This window comes from Vidua macroura, chromosome 1 (genome assembly GCF_024509145.1).
Source record: "Vidua macroura isolate BioBank_ID:100142 chromosome 1, ASM2450914v1, whole genome shotgun sequence".
NCBI classification, from domain to species: Eukaryota; Metazoa; Chordata; class Aves; order Passeriformes; family Viduidae; genus Vidua; species Vidua macroura.
The window spans coordinates 149,801,072-149,818,812 of record NC_071571.1 but is presented as its reverse complement, the minus strand read 5'-3'; the positions used below and the strand labels follow the sequence as shown (position 1 = coordinate 149,818,812).

At 38.5% G+C, this 17,741-nt stretch overlaps 1 protein-coding gene across 2 annotated transcripts in view; it reads left to right on the top strand.

The window, feature by feature from the left end:
- The window catches only part of TRAPPC9 (trafficking protein particle complex subunit 9), a 449,912-nt gene that overhangs the window by 19,686 nt on the left and 412,485 nt on the right, over positions 1-17,741 (top strand). For both annotated transcript variants that reach the window (XM_053973133.1, XM_053973142.1), the window contains exons 7-9: positions 802-927; positions 6,174-6,390; positions 8,470-8,613. In XM_053973133.1, the coding sequence (XP_053829108.1) occupies positions 802-927; positions 6,174-6,390; positions 8,470-8,613 (487 nt within the window). The remainder of the gene's footprint in view (positions 1-801; positions 928-6,173; positions 6,391-8,469; positions 8,614-17,741) is intronic.

The window sequence follows — 17,741 nt, the reverse complement described above, 5'->3', positions numbered from 1 at the left end:
TTTTGCTAATATAAATGCACGAGAGAGAAATATGGGACAGCTTTGCTGGCGTAACTCCTACATTTTGTTACTCAGCTTTCTTTCCCCCATTAGTTTTCAAATAGAAATACCTGAAGAGAGCTTACCTTCAGCAGAAGGTGGTCCATATCAAATATCAGTATTTGAGGAACATATCAGTATCAGTGTTTGAGGAAATCACCAGACCATATTGTCTGGCTAGAAAATTGCCTGTTTGTTATCTAAGCACAAACAGTTCAATGCACATCTGCATTGTCTCCTTAGCTTCCTTAAGCAAGCTAAATCACTGGACAGTCATTTACAGCAAAGGTTTTGCAAACAAATACTAGAACACTCAGATTGGTTTCTAATTCTCTTGTCATCAGAAATATTGTTTTAACTAAAGAGAAAATGGATGCAGTAATAAAAATATTTGCATTGTACAAGTAGAATTTATTTGCAGACACAGCACCCACAACCAACCATTCATGAGGTTACCCCTAATGGTTCCAATATTCCCAGCTTTTCTCCTCACCTGAACTCTCAGAATGAAGGTGTGCTCTGTCTCAAAATGAGAGCAGTGAGTGAAGAGGCTGAAAACAGCTGTTTTGCACAATAATATTTTAGATGACACCTTAACTTTCACTTGGGCATATGTTGATAATTTAACAGTGTAGTCATTAGCATTAAGGAATTGCTAGGTTTGGAGGATGTGACAGCTGATTTATGTGATGAGCAGAAATGCTTATAAAATCTTAACAGGTGCAATACTTCAAAATTATTTTAATTTTCTCCTTCTCCAAGTACAAGAACGCTGGGGTGATTGAACTGGAAGCTTGTGTGAAGGCTGTGAGAGTCCTGGCAATGCAGAAGAGGAGCATGGAAGCCTCTGAGTTTCTGCAAAATGCAGTTTATATCAACCTTCGGCAGGTCAGTTGGGAAGTCCAGGTTTTTTTCTCTTGTAATTTGACAGAATATACTGAAAGCTACTTGGATTCAATAGACTCCAGTTTATTTTCTGTACCACTGCTTCCTCCTGACAAGAGCTTGACTTCTGAGGATTTTCACATCTGTGAGTCTGGGTAACAAGGTATAGAGAGTTCATCTAAAAACATGAGGACTTAGTTTGAGATTAAACTCTGTTGCTTCTTCTCCCTTGTGAAAGTAAAAAAAAATCCCATTGTTCTCTTGTGATGCTGTACTAGGGAAAAACAGCTGCCTGGGACTGCCCTGCAGTGGATTTTTCAAATTTTCTTGATTGCATCTCATTCAATGAAACTCAGCAAATCAGGAATGGCCTCTTGCAGAGTGAGCTGAAGGGTCTGATTAGTGTTCTTAATCAACTGAATTTTTGTTGTGTAGTGTAAAGTCTTAATTAAGCCAAACCAGAAAGGAATTCAGGGGGGAAAATCAACGTTTGGAACTGTGTGGAAAGTGCTCAGTATCACCACAAAACAACATTAACACTTGAGCAATGACTCAAGCTTGGTGTCACTGCTCACAGAGAGATTGCTGTGGTTGAAAGAACTAATAAAAAGTTGTTAGGTTTTATACTGATTTTGGGTTTTTGCTCATTACATCTTGGTAAGATGAGCAGTTTAAGTCCACACCATTGACCTTATTAGACCCAGACAGGGACAGCAGAGGGAGGTAGAATACTTTCTTTCACTTGCAAAGAATCCTCTCTCTGGAATCAATTTTCTAACAAAACATAAATGAGGCAATAATTAATTGATAAGCTGTCATAAAAAACATCAGTCTTGTTAGAGAGCACCTTAATTGCCATAATCCTTGTAGTGCTAAAGGCCTCTCTTTAATTCTGTAACCTGTTTTTTTGCTGGCAGTTCTGCACCCTTTGTTATTCACCCATCCTCTTGTTCTGATGCTGTTATTCTAGTTGCCTGCAAACTCCAACACTGTTGTTGCTTTTTCTGGAAGCAATTAGTGCCATTAAGAGAATACCCTGTTCTCCCTGGCACCACTGATACTGCAACTTTCACTTCTTATCAGAGGAAACCTGTACGACCCAGCATCTTGGTTTGAAAGACAGGTGTCTGCCAAGGAAGGCAGGAACCTCCCTTGGAATAGAAAATGCCAACCCCCTTTTCTCCAAATAACTCTGAAAATCTGGGGCTTTCAGGCAAAGACCTGGGAAAAGGAGTCACAGTTCTTCACTGGTGTGTGGAACAAGGCTGGACTCTGCAGCAGCAGCGGCCAGGAACGAACACGTGCTCCCAGCAAGGGGGACAGGGTTGGGCTCCTCTCCTGGCTTCTCCTGAGGAGATGGTGAGGGTCCTTTCCAGACAGACCTGGGGCTGATAAGGTCCCAGTTCAACAGCTGATCTAATGAGCAAAGCTCCCCTCAGGACAGGACAGGACAGCAGGAGCCAGAGCCCCACAGTGGTGGTGAATTCTTCCCACAGCCAGCACAGCTTGTCTTTCCTCCAGTGCTGAAAGGGAGAGGAGCCCAGCCCAGCCCCTCACCCCCTGGCCAAAATCTCTTGGTATCTTTGCCCTTCCCAAAGAGAAATCCCTGCATAAGAGAGGAGCCAGCTGCACCTTTCCCCACCTTGGCCATTTTTTGGTCACTCTTAAGTACTGGTGGTTATTGTCTCTTCCCAGCAGATGGGACAAAATTCCATGAGAAAAAGAACCAAAGGGAAAGATTTTACCAAAAGGAAAAATCTTAACTCCCAACACCCAGTGAACGGCAAAGTACTTGCCACTTAAATAGTTAATATGTATTGCCTAATAATACACAAGCACAAAGCTTGGGAACATGAAAAACATCCTGATCTAAGCTGCCAGTGAACCTGCAACCAGTTCAGCCCAAACCAGTACAGACTGGGATCTCTGCGTGGCTGGGGAGCAACTTGGCATCATTATGTGAAATAACAGTAGGATAATTTTTTCAGGGCTTTCCCCAGGGCTGGGAAATACATTTTCCATAAAGAGAGGTATGGCTGGGAATTGTATTTACAGCTTTTTAAGATTTAATGTATAAAGCATGGAAACAAATAAGAGTTGTATTTATAATTTGGACTAACTCAGAGGAGGAGTCATTATGTGATAGCTGAGGGAATAAACTGTAGGATAGTGCTTTTCATTTGTAGGTAAATACAACATCAGCACAACCAACATTCTGCAGCAGAAAAACCACCTCACAGGTTAAAGTGTAAGACTTATAAAAAGGAAAACTAGTTCTATCCATAAATTTAATTTCATACTCAGTCTAGTAATATAATGTAATTGGTATTTTCTGATGAGCTGCAGGGTAATAAGACTTAACTTTGCATCCAGTTATGAGGAATAAATTGTAAAATATAATTACAGAGAAAGTGAGATTATAAAATTTTAATGTCGTAAGGAATAATTAAAAAACAAATAAAAAGCTGCATTCTTTGAAAGCCTGACTTGAAACAAGCCTGAGAAAAGAACTGGCTCTGTTACGGGAAGAGTGACCTACAGCCTTTCCAGGTGCTTTCTCTGGTAGAGAAGTCAAATAAAAATTAACCAGGTGGAAATAATGCTGTGCTTCAGGTGGTGGGTGTTTTGCAGCCACTTTACAAGCATTAAGCTTTTATAAATTTGTAAGGTCAGGAAAGATGTTTGTAGGTGCTACACCAATAGCCTACAGAATGCCTGCTGCAATCTTCCCAGAATTAATTACCTGGAGTATCTGTGTGGGCTTTTGCTCATTTTTTCTTCTTTTAAATTCCTGGATGGTAACACATAACTGTGCTCAGGAAAATGCAATTTTGCTGTCTTTGTGGTGATTAAAAAAAGTTTCCTGCAGCTGAGGAAAATACTTGATTAACTTTGGGGACAACCATAAAGCAACAAGTTATGTAACAGTGGTAAAAACTTAGATATGATGAAAATAAAACTTTCTGGGAATCTGCTGCCTCTCTTGTAATTGTTACAATTATTAGTGAGTGCTCCTGTTTGCCAATAGAGCATCGCCCTGTCTTTTATCATCTTAAAGAATTTAGTGAACATTGTCAGAATTTGTATTTAAGGAATAGCTTTTGATAGGGTTTTTTAAGGCTTTTTTACTTTATTTCCTGATTATGTGCTTGTGCCCTTTTCAACTTAGCTGCCATTTTTTAATTGTTCTAACCTGTAAAAATGGCATAAATAGGTGGCTTCAGTAGGACACCTCGTGTTCTTTCTGAGTGATTGCTTTTGGGAACTACGATAACTTCTCCAAAATTTTTCTGTATTTTCCTTTTGTGCTTTTTGTTTTTTTACAACTGTATTGTTTTCTGAAAGTTTTCACCCTGGTGCAATTACCTTTTTTCACAACTCGTGATACAGGGCTTAGTCTTAGGGATGGGTGGTACTTTTGCTTCAGTCACTGTCTGCTGTTGTCAGTTCTGAAGAAAATAGCAATTTCAGCTTCAAAAATTGTCTGAAACTTTGTAAAATGCTTTGCTGCTCTGTGTGTGTCTTCATATCCTGAAGTACCAAAATCTGAACTGTCAGATAAGGTTGTGGTGCCCTCTGATAACTCCTCTTTGATGTGTCTCATATCCCTCTGTCCAAAATTAGAAGTGACTTTTGAGAACAGACTGCTTTTTGTAATTACATCAGGATTTGAGTGGCTAAAAGTCATTTTGAAGCTCTGCTTACAAGACCTAATCCTTTCTGTAAAAACCAACCAGTGTGGTGAGCAGCTTCCCTTTCACTGTCCAAACTTTTAAGTGCCTAAAGTTAAGCACACTGATTGATACTTCCAGTTTTGAAGAATGAGTTGCTGTTTCTGTCCTTTAGGGCTATTTTTGGGTGAAGTTTGTCACTTGAAACGCCTTTGCAAAACGTGTTGGCAGCTTTAGAGTAATTTCAAGTATGTTTTATTGCTTTTGATTGTGCCAGATCCTGTGCACTAGGTGTCAGCATTGCTCTGCACTGCTGGTTGCTGGGACACAGCAGGAATCATCCAGTTTCTGTTGCAGTTTCTTCATGGCTGGCTGACTCCAAAGCAAGATTATCATTCAGGCCAGAGGCAAAAAGAATTAAGTTACCTGGGACTTAGGCCAATAGACTGATAAGCTAAAGAAACACATGGTGGTAGTTCCTTATCAAGTTGGTTTCAACTTCAAGCCTAACAGGACTTTAACTAAAATTCCACCTCACTTGTTGGCAGTGTGCAAATGCATCATGGAATTGTTTAGGTTGGAATAGAGCTCAAGACCAACCATTAACTCAGCACTGCCAAGCCCAGCACTCAACCATGTCCCCAAGTGTCACATCTACACATCTTTTAAAGCCCTTCAGGGATGGTGACTCTACCATGTCCCTGGGCAGGCTGTTCCAATACTTGAATCAGTGAAGAAATCTGGGTCTGTGTCCTTCTATGACATTTTGCTACTTTAGCATTATTTTTTACCTTGTTGGGAAAAGCTCCTGTTGAACTCACTGCTGTCCTCCAAAACTTGCTTCATGCAAGGCAGTGGTGAGGCACTGGCACAGGTTTGCCAGAGGAGCTGTGGATGCCCCATCCCTGGGAGTGTTCAAGGCCAGGCTGGATGGGGCTTGGAGCCAGCTGGTCTAGAAAAAGACATTCCTGCCCATGGCAGGAAGTTGGAACAAAATGATGTTTAAGGTCCCTTCCAACCCAAATCATTTTATGATTCTGTGATTCAATCTCACAGTGTATAAATCACAGTACGGTTTCATGGAATGAAAAATTTGTGGTTTACAAGATTAGAGACATAAAAATCGAGACAATAGTTTCTTGCTTTCATAGCCTGAGATTTCAAGATTAGATTTAATCTTCAAGGGATGGAAATCTTAGTGAAACAATAAATCTTGGAAGTGGTATATTTTTGCACTCCTTTCATTCACACGAATATCATGTTAAGTCTCTTCCATACAATGTGGAGCTGTTTAGCTGTTACTGACTGCTTTGACTGTTTACTTGTTAGTACCACTGACAAATAAAGTTGAAGCTGCAGAAATTCATCTTAGCAGTTTTTGTTAACAGTTGAACCAAGCTTAACTTTTCCTGGCTGTAGAAGCTGTCATGCCTGGCTATGTGCAAATCCCTGGCCTTCTGCAGCGCCAATGTCTGCTAGTGTGTCTTTCCTCTTTTTTTTTTTTTTTTTTTTTTTTAAGTTAGCACTTAAAATCTTTGATAAAAACCAGTCCTTTTCTCTTTTCCCTTCAAACTGCAGCTCTCGGAAGAGGAGAAGATCCAGCGTTACAGCATCCTGTCGGAGCTGTACGAGCGCATCGGTTTCCACCGCAAATCGGCATTTTTCAAACGCATCGCGGCCATGCAGTGCGCGGCGCCCAGCATCCCCGAGCCTGGCTGGAGGGCCTGCTACAAGCTGCTGCTGGAGACCCTGCCTGGCTACAGCCTCTCCCTGGACCCTCAGGACTTCAGCAAAGGTCAGTGTGGATTGCCACTTAGCTGGCTTTCCATTATAATTTCCTTGAGAGATTTCATACTGGAGCTAAATTGTTTGCTAATCTGAAACTACTTGCAGCAGATAAAGCAGTTGGTTAACACTGTACCTTCACTTTTCCCAGTAATTTCAAATTTCTGCAAGCCACTGCTGAATGTGTTGCTGTGGTTCCCTGGTTGCAGGAAGTAATTATGGGTTATTTATGAAAACTTTGTTTCTTATGATTTTCAAAAATGTTTTTGTTTTGGTAATATGCTTTTCAGTACATAAAAAGGTCATGTATTCTTCTGGATTATTTTTTCAATTAAAGTGCCTTCAGCTGTTCCATCAGAAATTGTATTTATTTTGGTTTTGTGGCTGTTTGATCTTATAAGGAAGGAGTAAAAATCCTTTTACATATTTTTGTATATAGATACATATAATGTAATTAATAGGGTCAAATATGTCACATTTTCCCACAAGTGAGATCAGAGACAGCTAAATTGCTGCTTGGCAGCTCCTTTTGAGTACACCTTTCCAAAACCTTGCATTGTGTTATACAGCAGCAGTTTTGGGGTCCATTCCCTAAATGTTGTAGCTGCAGGAGAGGAGCAGGAAGTGATGGGCTGAGCTGTATTTGTGGATGGTTAATGCTGGGGTTTTTTAAAATTGTTGTGATTTGGCAGTCAGATTATATGCGAGAGGAGGTAGCAAATGCCAAGCAGACTGGGAGGAAGGATGCTAAGAATCTAGGAAAAGGGAATGTGCTGGGAAAAATCCGCTGTGACCTGGGATAGGACTGTGTTGGGAGAAGAAGTTGTAGAAGTTCTGTAAGAAATTATAATCAAAAAAGCCAAGAAAGGACCTGATTGGTGTTTATCTTTCATTTTTACCTTACCTTCATATTGCACTGAAGTGCGTTGTCTCGTTTTCTATCCCCAAAATGGCTCTTTTAGAGACATATGGAAAGATCACTGCAAACTCTAAGATAGAAATGACATTTCACACATGAAAAATAATGAGACTCTCAAAATATAAACTCTCAAGGTTTGGTTGCAGTAAATATTCCTAAAACAGTTTGCCAAATGCTGATGGGTGATATTACAAGGAAGGCTGTTGAAGTTTATGAAGTATTGCACATCTTGAAATATCTGTTATTTAAAAATTATTGCTGTTCCTTACTACTAAAAGCAGGTTAAGCTTCATGAAGAGTGCTGCATATTATGGTTCTGAAAGGAAGGTTATGTTAAGATGATCTATTTATTCTTTCCATAGATGCTCTACAAATATGGAGTAGTTCATAGTCTGAAACTTAAAGACTGAAAATCAGGATATGTGCCTTGTGTTCTAAAGTTTTATTGCTTTTATTGGTCGGGAAAACATTTAGGGAAAATATCTCTTGCCTGATCTTTAAAGAGAGTTAAGAATTACCAGGTAATTTTTTTTCTTTACAAGGGCATGTAGTGACAGGACAAGGGGGAATGGCTTCAAACTGAAAGAGTAGGTTTAAACTGAATATTAGGAAGTAAATCTTTACTGTGCAGGTTGCCCAGAGAAGCTGTGGCTGCCACATTCCTGGAAGTGTCCAAGGCCAGGTTGGATGGGGCTTTAAGCCACCTGGTCTAGGGGAAGGTGTCCTTGCCTATGGCAGGGAGCTGGAAATAGATGATCTTTAAGGTCCTTTCCTATCCAAACCATTCTGTGATTCCATGGTTTTAATTTCTATATGAAATCTCATGTGCATTGTCCAGAGAATTAAAAAAAAAAAAAAAAAAACTTTAAAGGTTTTGTGTATTATTTTGGTTTTTGGGAAGTGTTAACTTCGTATTCAGAATTTCAATTGTAAATTTATTAGTCAATAGACAAGCATATAAAACAAAACTTGATTTCACATTTAGATATTCAAGCAAATACAACAGTCCTATTTTTTGTGTTGAGTACAAGGGTTGGATTTTGTAACAACCATTGGGTGATTGGTATAAGTGCCATAAAATTACTGCTTTGCATGTGAAGAAAACCAAAACCAATGTGTTTGTGATGATTTCCAGCTTTATAATACATTAAATACCTGCATTGTTCCCAGGAACTCACAGGGGATGGGCTGCAGTGCAGATGCGTCTGCTCCATGAGCTGGTCTATGCTTCCAGGAGGATGGGCAATCCTGCCCTGTGTGTCAGGCATCTCTCCTTCCTGCTCCAGACCATGCTGGATTTCCTTTCTGACCAAGGTAGGACTTCTTAAAGAAGCAGATATTTGCGCTTTCTTCTGACCCACAGTCAAATAATGTGACTATGTTTTGAAATAGAATTAATTTGGGAAGGAATGGAGAGCAGGGAAGTTGGGGAATTCTGTGTGTGCCTGAGTGGGTTGTTGATGGTAATCAGTCAACAGAGAGTTGAAATTAGATGATCTTTAAGGTCCTTTCCAACCCAAACCTAACTTTTTTCTAACTTTTAGAAGCTGAATGTGATGGACCTGAGTTAAGCAGTGTTTAGCTGGGACAATGGCCTTAAGTTCCTCTATACTTCTGCAGTTTATTTCTTTTTTTTTTTATTATTCAGCAATATATTTTAACAGGATTTAAAGGTTGACAATGCAATAAATATGTCTGTGGATGATTTTCAGCAATAGGAGTGATGTGTGTGAGGACCCTTGTATGGGATAGGACCATGTAGCATTTACAGAATCACCTGGAAAAGCCAAAAGGGACAAGTGTTATTTTGTATTATGTTTCATAGGAAAAATATTCCATAGTGACTTTTTTATCACCCAGCTTAATGAGACCAGTGATCTTAATGAGTACTGAAAGATTTTAAAAATTGGTTTTGCTTCTCAGTAAGCCTGGTAAAAATTGCATTTTTTTCCAGTTACTCCTTTGTTTACAATAAAGAGGATGGAAGTGAAAATGTATAGATTTCTTTTTCTCCTCTTTTTAAAGCCAAATGTCTCCCCTTAGTCACTCCTGCAGCACAGAACTTTGTTGGCAAACTTGAAGTATTTGTCTGCTTATTCCTTCTGTTTAGTGGCTCAGATCAGTGCTGGAGGAAGGAGAGGAACTGATAAACTGGAATAAATTTGCTTTCTGCTTGTAGATCTTATTTGCTGTCAAAATGTCCTTGGATTTTCCAGGACTTACAGTGAAGCTTTGTTGATATATGTATGGAAAGTTGTGCTGAAAACAAGGTTTTAAACTCTTCAACTCTGCATTTCCACATGTGATATTGTTAATCCCTAATCCTGAAAAGGTTTGAACTCTTAAAGACAAGAAACTTCTGTTCTTTGCCTTCAGACATTGTTTGTCTCAGTAAACCTTCCAGTTTCATAAGGCCTAGGGATAAGTGTGATGCTTAGTGCCCTTGAAAAAATCAAACTAAATATTCTCCCATGTGTTTAAAAAACAGTTGAATTTTTTTTTTCCTTCTCTCCTGAACTCATCCAAAATAGAACTTGCCATTGAGTTTGGTGTCTTTTATTGATAAGAAACGCCAGAAATGTATTTCTGGCCTGTAGTTTTTTTGGTAATTCTGCTGAGATTGATATTGTATTACAATAGAATCATTAAGTTTGCAAAAGGCCTCCAGAATCATGGAGTCCAACCTGATGTTGTGCAAGGGACCATTTAGCATAAAAATTACTTTAAATTTGTAGTTCTTCTAAAAATATTGGAATATTAGGAAAAAATAAACCAACAAAACTCCTTCAGTCTTGAGTTTAGTAAAGGACAAAAGCAAGAGAATTGAAGGCAGATGATTAGGTTACTGTTTTATTTACTGTGAACAGTTCCCTTAAAACTGGTAAAAAGGTGTCATTAGTATTCCTCTCTGTTGCCACATGACTGAAATGTCCAGGTTTTGTTAATCAATTGAAGGTTTAATTAGAAAAGAGAAATAATGCAGTGATATTGGAGTTCAGAAGTGCTCAGATTTTACTATTTTTCTATGCTGCACAGAAAGTCACCTGTTCCTAAGGGTGGAGGAAAACTCACTCTTTTAAAAATCAGTTTTCATTTGAATGTGTTCAGTCCTAAATAAACTTCATATTTTTAAAGCTTGTTACTGATTATCTGCTAAATCCTATTCTTGTATTTAAAGTTTGGGTAGTTGGCAGATCATTTTTAAAATTAGACTAAATAGAAATGAAAAGTCTTAAGCTGAGAGGAAGTTACCAGCTAAACATTTGGCTCTGGAACTTGACATTCTAACCCTTTTTCTCTCAGGATTAGCTGCCTCTAGACACAGAAAAGGAACATTTTATAGTTTTTAAATTTAATTCTGTTCATTTACTAGTTCAGTTCAAATTGGAAACTGGGACTTAAGAAAACAGAGAAAAAAAGATTTATTCTCCAAGTAGAAATTCAGCTGCTGAGATTTATTTGTTTCAATGAAATCTAGATCTATTAATTAGAAACTCTTGCTCCTGTTAATGGAACACAAATGCATAGTCAAAACTGGTTTAAAACAAAATTTAATGTTTGAATCGAATGATGCATTTTAAAATACAGCTTCTCTATGTTTACTTGAATCTCCAACCATGCAGCCTGGCAAATCTAAGTAAAGAGTATCATCAAGTAAATGGGAGATGTCAGTCACTATTTTAACAACATGGAAGCTAAAAGTTTGATTTAAAATTTAGCTGTTTAGTTGCATAAATATGTAAAATGCTGTCTTCTGCTAAGCAAAAAGAGGTACTAAATTCTGTGTAAAACCTCAAATCTCAAGCTATTATGTTTTAATGGTAACAAGCCCTTAAGAATCACTTTCCTTAAATAAGAATTAAAATGTGCAGTCGCAAAGTTGCTTGGAATTGAACCTATCTTTTGCATAATGCTTTTTGAAATAAAACTGTGTGTACAGCTCAGTGAATTTGAATTGAGTAATGTCAGGTATTTGGAAAAAAATGCCATTATTTTACTGTGGCTCTTCACTGATAATATTCATACAACTTAAAAGGGCTGTGACTTGCATTGAGTGCAAATAATTCTAAGTTAGGGCCTCTCTAAACAGAGAACTCTTTGGAGACAGCTGCTAAGGCAATGTGACTGTCCACTCACCAGGCAGTCCTGTGGTGAACTCTGTACTCTTGAATTGGGAATGTTTCTCCATCGCTTCTTGGAAGATTTGAGGTTTGAAAGTGAAAGCTTTGAACTGCTTACTTTTAGAAAATGAGGCACCCTGTTTGAAGACCATTGAAAGACCTTGCAGTTGATCTGCTAGGGAAGGGAGCAATAACCTTTGGGTACATTAGGTGAACTTGGCCTGGGTACTGAGGAGCAGCCAATGGATTTTAGGGGAGCGGAGATGAAAGTCACCAGTGATTTGCTGTTGCTGGGAGCTTGATGTGAGGTTGCCATTCACAAAACCCTCTCTAAGCAAGTACCCAACCTGCCAAAAATCTGTGAGGTGTACAAAGTGTTGGAGTCTTTGCTGTCCTGGCTGCTCCCATGAGGCTGCTCCACCCTGCTGGTGCTGCTGCCCTGGCTCTGGCTCCCTGGCTGGGCAGCTCTGGGAGTGATCCCGGGGAGCGCCCGGTGGCACCCAGGGAGATCTCCCATGGCACTCTGTGAGCAGTGCTGGAGCCATGGTGGGGGTAACCCCTTTCCTGTGCTTCTCCTCATCATTCTTGGCATTCTCCTACTTTCCTATTTTCTCCTTTTTTCCTCCTCTACAAAAAAATTAAGTTATCTCTTTGGATCCAAACATTTGACCTTGTTTGTGTTTTAATCTTCTTTTTGGGTATGTTCAGAACCTAATTCCTTCCTGGATTTGTGGATCAAGGCAAAACTTGTCTCTCTTAAGCTTGAGCAGATCAGAACAGTCCCTCATCCTTGCAAGTTCGTGTTCTTTCAGACATTTGGCAGGTTTCCAAGATTTCAGGATTCCTGCTGTTTGCTTCTGGTGGCAGGGATCTCGATGTGCTGAGGTCATGTGTTCTCACCCACCACGCCTAGCATGGGATGAAACTAGGATAGGACTATTCCATTCCATTCTTTTTTTTTTTTTTCTTGTGGTGGGCTAATTCTTTAAAGATCCCCAAGGTTCATCTATTTTGTTGTTTGGGAAATAATGTGCACTTCTCAGTGCTTCTCAGTGCAGCAAGATCTTCCTGTCCTGTGGTTATTGTTGCTGCATTTGAGTTCTTTCCAGTCTTCCGTCGAGGTGACAGCTTTCACATCTGAGCTCTCAACTGCTCTGTCATGTACTTAATGAATTAAACTACTGACTCTATGATGATTCTGCATTAAACATGCAGAAGTAATTTTTCATCTGTTCACCAGGGGTTTGGATGTCTTTGTTGTTGAGCCGACAGTAGGTGATAGAGAGAACTTCCCAGAATATCCTGGTGTCTGTCCTTCGTCTGTGTGGTTGTTTCTTAAATCATTGGATACTAATAAAGATGTTTATTTTCAGCCTGTACTGAGGTCATTATAACTAGTGAAGAATTTCTCCCAAAATTTCTGCTGAATGCTGTTTCAGTTCCCCTCATCCTGTAGATGAGTTGGGATGGACTTGTCAGTGTTGGCTGAGCAGGCCACCTTGATGCCTTGACAGCTTGGACTTTTTGGTAGCTGAGGGACTTCACATCATTAATGTGAGAACACTTTTGGAACCTTTTCCTTTCAAGCCTGCTGTCCTCATGTGATGGGTGAGATGTCAGCTGGCAGGGTGAGGTTGTGCCTTATGCAAAGAAGTGATGAGCTTGGTCTAAGAAAGAAACTCCAAACCTTGTTTATCTTCAGAAATTGTGGTTAAGCCTGGACTGAGTGTAATTTGGTGATGTCAGACGTGGTGTCTTACAACTCTTAAAATATGTCTTTCCATCTTGCAGTTTGAAAGAGGAGATTATGCAGTATCTTAGACATTTTTATTTACGGAACAGATTGCATATGCATTCCCTCAGTGTCATTTAAATTTCAAATTGCTATGTGGAAGTATGGAAAATAAGGAAGAATATTAAACTGGGCTCCTGAAAATTGACAGCTAGGCCACAATGTGGAATGACTTTAACCCTTTGTAGCCCTCCTGCCAAGCAGCAGTAAGGACCAGACTCAGTTTCTGAGGATCTTAAACATGTAACTTTGTCCTGAATTTCCATCCAAACCTGGGAAAATGAAGTGAAGCTGCACAGGCACTTGGTGGGTTCTACCTCCCCACAGAGATTGGACTAAATGGATTTCACTGCAGCAGGGGATAAGAATAACCTGTGAGCCTATAAATAACTTTTGGCCATGGAATAATTTAAAATGACATCGTTTTTTGAGGGACTGTTGGAGCAGCTTGTAACTCTGTTCACCTCACTGCCTTCTGCTCTCCTATCCAAGTCTTGCTGTGACTTTCTCATTTCCCCATGTTTTCAGAGCTGTAGCCAGAGTTGTTGAGAGTTTCAGCTCATTTCAGTTTGAGCTGGTTGCTCACCATTTCTCCCTTCTGTTTGCCATTTCTCCTGCCTATTCTCATAATGCTGCTCTTCTGTTTTTTTCTCCCGTTTTTCATATTTAGGTTAGAGGAAACAAGATTATAAATATTACAAATAAAGACATAAGCCCAGAAAAGATTTTGAGGTGTAACTTGCTCAACTCAAGAAAAATAATAACTTCACACAGAAGCAGGAAGCCTGCCAGAACTGAAAGAAAGATAATTGAGGTATGGAAAGAGACACTCTCAGGGAAGATTGAGCTGTATCAGAAAATTTGGATCAAGGTTTTCTGTTTAGGAAAGAAGATTCCAAGGCTGGTCCTTCCTCTACAGAGAATAAATCTGTGAAATTATTTTGAAATGTAATTAGAAGTGGTTTATGGTGGGGAGTGATCTGAACTGTAAAATGAACAGTAATAAATTTCAGGTACCAGATAAGGTTCAAAGGCACTAAAAGCCTTTTAATTTTAAACAGCTGAATTACAGTTGCAGTTAATTTCTTAAAGTGTTTTTATCTTCACTTTAAAATTACAAATGGCAAGTGCATTGCTGTATTTTTTTAAGAGATCAAGAGGGATGGAAGTTCTTCCAACTGATATATCTATGTCATAGTCTTCCTAGTGACCCTGGCCACAGCAGTGATTCTTTTTACAAGATTTATCACTCCCCTTACACATCTGTGGCTGTCTCAGTACTGACTAAGTGACCCTGGTTGTGGATGCTTCTCTTGAAGTGAGGTAAACCAAATTCCATCCTTTGAACCCCTCTGGATTTCAATAAATTTGGCCTCAGTACTGGGTGCATTATAAGAAGCTCTAGTATATAATAGTAGATGTGTGGATAATTGTGATCTAATAGGAAGAGGTTAGAGTATCTTTGAAGTATGATTTATTTTCAAGGAATGATGGAGCATTTAAATGAGTGTGATTTAGTTGATAGAGTATTCCTGATTTAAAAAAAAAACAAAAACAAAAAAACCAAAAACATCTATGGGTATGTTGGTTCATTAATGATTAGAAGAGATAGAAACAATAAGAGAATGAGTTGAGAGTGTTGAAAGAGATTCCCAGTCATGTACTCAGCAATAACCAAATCATCCCTGTATTATCATCACTGTTTTCAGCACAAATCCCAAAACACAGCCCCAGCCCAGCTATTGTCAGGGAAATTAACTCTACCCCAGCCCAAAGCAGCACTTGTCAAAACAGATGTCAGCTATTAAGAAACTGGCAAAAGTGACTATATCACAATTTGTTGCCAAGCCAAGGTTATTTGGAAAAATTTCTAGAATAGACTTGATTGTGTTAATGTTTCTTGAGAGTGGAGGATAAGAGATCCTGTGTTGGAATCCTGCTTTTCCAGAGTCTGCTGATGCTGTCACAGGTAATCTCCAAAGCTGTGCAATGAAGGCACAACTGCTTTGCTCTGTAGCTTCTCTTTTGTGCTGCAATGTTTGAAATGCTTTAAATTGCATTTAAATTAGGGCAGCATTTCTCCTAGATTGTCTGTGGCGTGTAAATTCATTTTTTAGAAAGGTAAATGTTACTGTTTGCAAGGGCTAAAAAGAATAATGCTTCAATCAGACTGAACAGAGAATTTAGTGCAAATTAAAACTTGATGTAAACTTCAGAGTTGGAGTGAGGTTTACTTAACTGACACTGATGAACTGGTTTTAATGCACTGTGTTGTATTTTAGCTGACAAAGTACCTGCAAGTTGGTATTGCCCAACCAATAAACCTTTCAAAAAGGAGCTGCTTTGGTTGGTCTTATAATATTCAAATTAACTGAAGATGGAAATCTACAGTATAATTACCAGGGAATATTTATAGCAGCCTGGGTAGTTCTTAGCCATTACTTTGAAATATTTCACAGCTTCAGCTTAATGCCATATCTTGCCTATGTACTTATATATAAATAAGTGTATGTGTGTGTATATATGTATAAAAATGTAATTAAACAGACTTCTCACCTTGTGTGTTTGATGTATAGCAGTGGCACAATGTGGTCTAAGAATGAATATATTAAAAAAGCCTGAATGGAAATGCTTTCTGATGGGTTGGAATAAAAGACTTGGGAGATTTTCTGTGAAGTAGAAGGAGACTCCTTAGAAGCCAGTTAAGTCTTATTCATCATGGTGCTGTGACTTCTGCTGCATTTCATCTGCTTTTGTGTTTTCATCAGTTCTGTGCTATCAAATTTTAGCACTGCTGTGTTCCTGCTACACTTCTTCCTGCTTTTTTTAACCCCCCCACTTTTAGAATGTCTCCCTGGAATTTGTGTTTTGTAGAGACAAGCCAACTTTATTAAATAACTTTACTCAAACTGCTTTATTAAGAGAGTGTAATTTATTTACCTGAATTATATATCTTTTAGACTTCGATTTTTTTTGAAGTTTGAATGAAATGGAGTAAACTAGCAACAGGAATAAAAGATTTAAATTCATTTGCATAGCAGTAAATATGAAACACAACAATTTTTAGTCATGTTATATGACAAAAATAATGTACTATGAATCAAGTATTTAGCATTACAGGCCAGCCTGAAAGTCTCACACATGATTTATCTTTGCTTAGACTTGTGTGTCAGTGAGGTAAGACAAAAACTCCAGCCAATGCCATTGCCAAATTCTTAGGCTATGATCAATTGTTACAGTAAAGTAGTGCTTTCTTATGGCAAAGATTTCCTATTAATTTTTTGAGGTTGCTCATGAACAAAATGAAGTCTTTGAGCTTTAGCCCAAAATTGCTGTCTTCATGTAGGTACCTCTGATCTTGAAGAAGTGTGATTTCCCTCAGTTAAATGAGGGAAAAGATACAGGTGTCCAAATGGAGGCACATTGCAAGGTTTTATTCCAGGGGAAAAAAAAATTCCTTTGGGGAAGAGCTACTTCAATTGGCAAGATGAAGACATGAAAAATTTGTGCTGTATTATTAAGTGGTAATTTTTTTGTACCAAAGGAAGCTATTTTAGGAGGTGCTATATTACTGAAATTCAAATATATTTTATATGACATTTCACAGACTCAATACTGCTCTCTCACCCTAAATTCAAATTAAAGCACTGGAATCAAAGCTGCTGTTGAAATTGGCATTTCATATGGAAAAATAAATATCCATGTTTAAAAATGGATCATCCATGTACCTTAGTGAGCTCCCCATATGATGTCCATTGAGCGTGATTGGATGTGCCAAGGAAAGATGAGTGGGGTAGGAGTGACGCTGAAGAAATGTTTTTACAGAGGGATGGGAAAACTCAACTGTACATTGGGAGAGAGAGATGACATGTTTTCATTTTAAGTTTTCAGACAGTTTCCCAGTTTTTTCAACAATTAAACCATCCTATTCTGAAGCAATTTTAGATCACTGGTGGAGGCATTGAAATTTTGAATCCTGATAAACCTTTCTGGCCAAATTCCTGTGACGTTGCATAACAGTATATTGGGGAAAATGTTCTGCAGAAATCAATGTGGTGTTCTTTCCATCCTCTGCCTCCGCTTCTTCCACGTGAAATCCAGGATCAGATGTGTTTTACAGTTATACCATTGTATCTGTGAATATTTACAAAACCTGCCTTGCCCATAAGCAGCTTTGCAGCAGTCCTGAACTTCATTTATTGTTATAGAAGTTATCTGTGTCTACTTTACTTTTTGTAAAGATAGGACTCCTGGTATTCCTTAACCTGAAAAAAATTAGTATTGATTTCAGTGGTTTATATACTGATTTTGTGTGTACAAAATACATTTTTTTTAATATTGAAAGTATGCAGACATCTGAAGTTCTGAGATATGGTGAAGAACCAGACACTGAAATTTTAATAGTGTCTTTATGAATTGTCTTCAGCTATGTCCCTTTTTTTAAGTCAGGTTTTAAATAGAAATATTTTTGTGCAAACTGGCTGGGATTTCATATGTATACATTTTATACAATCATTAAAAACCTTGTA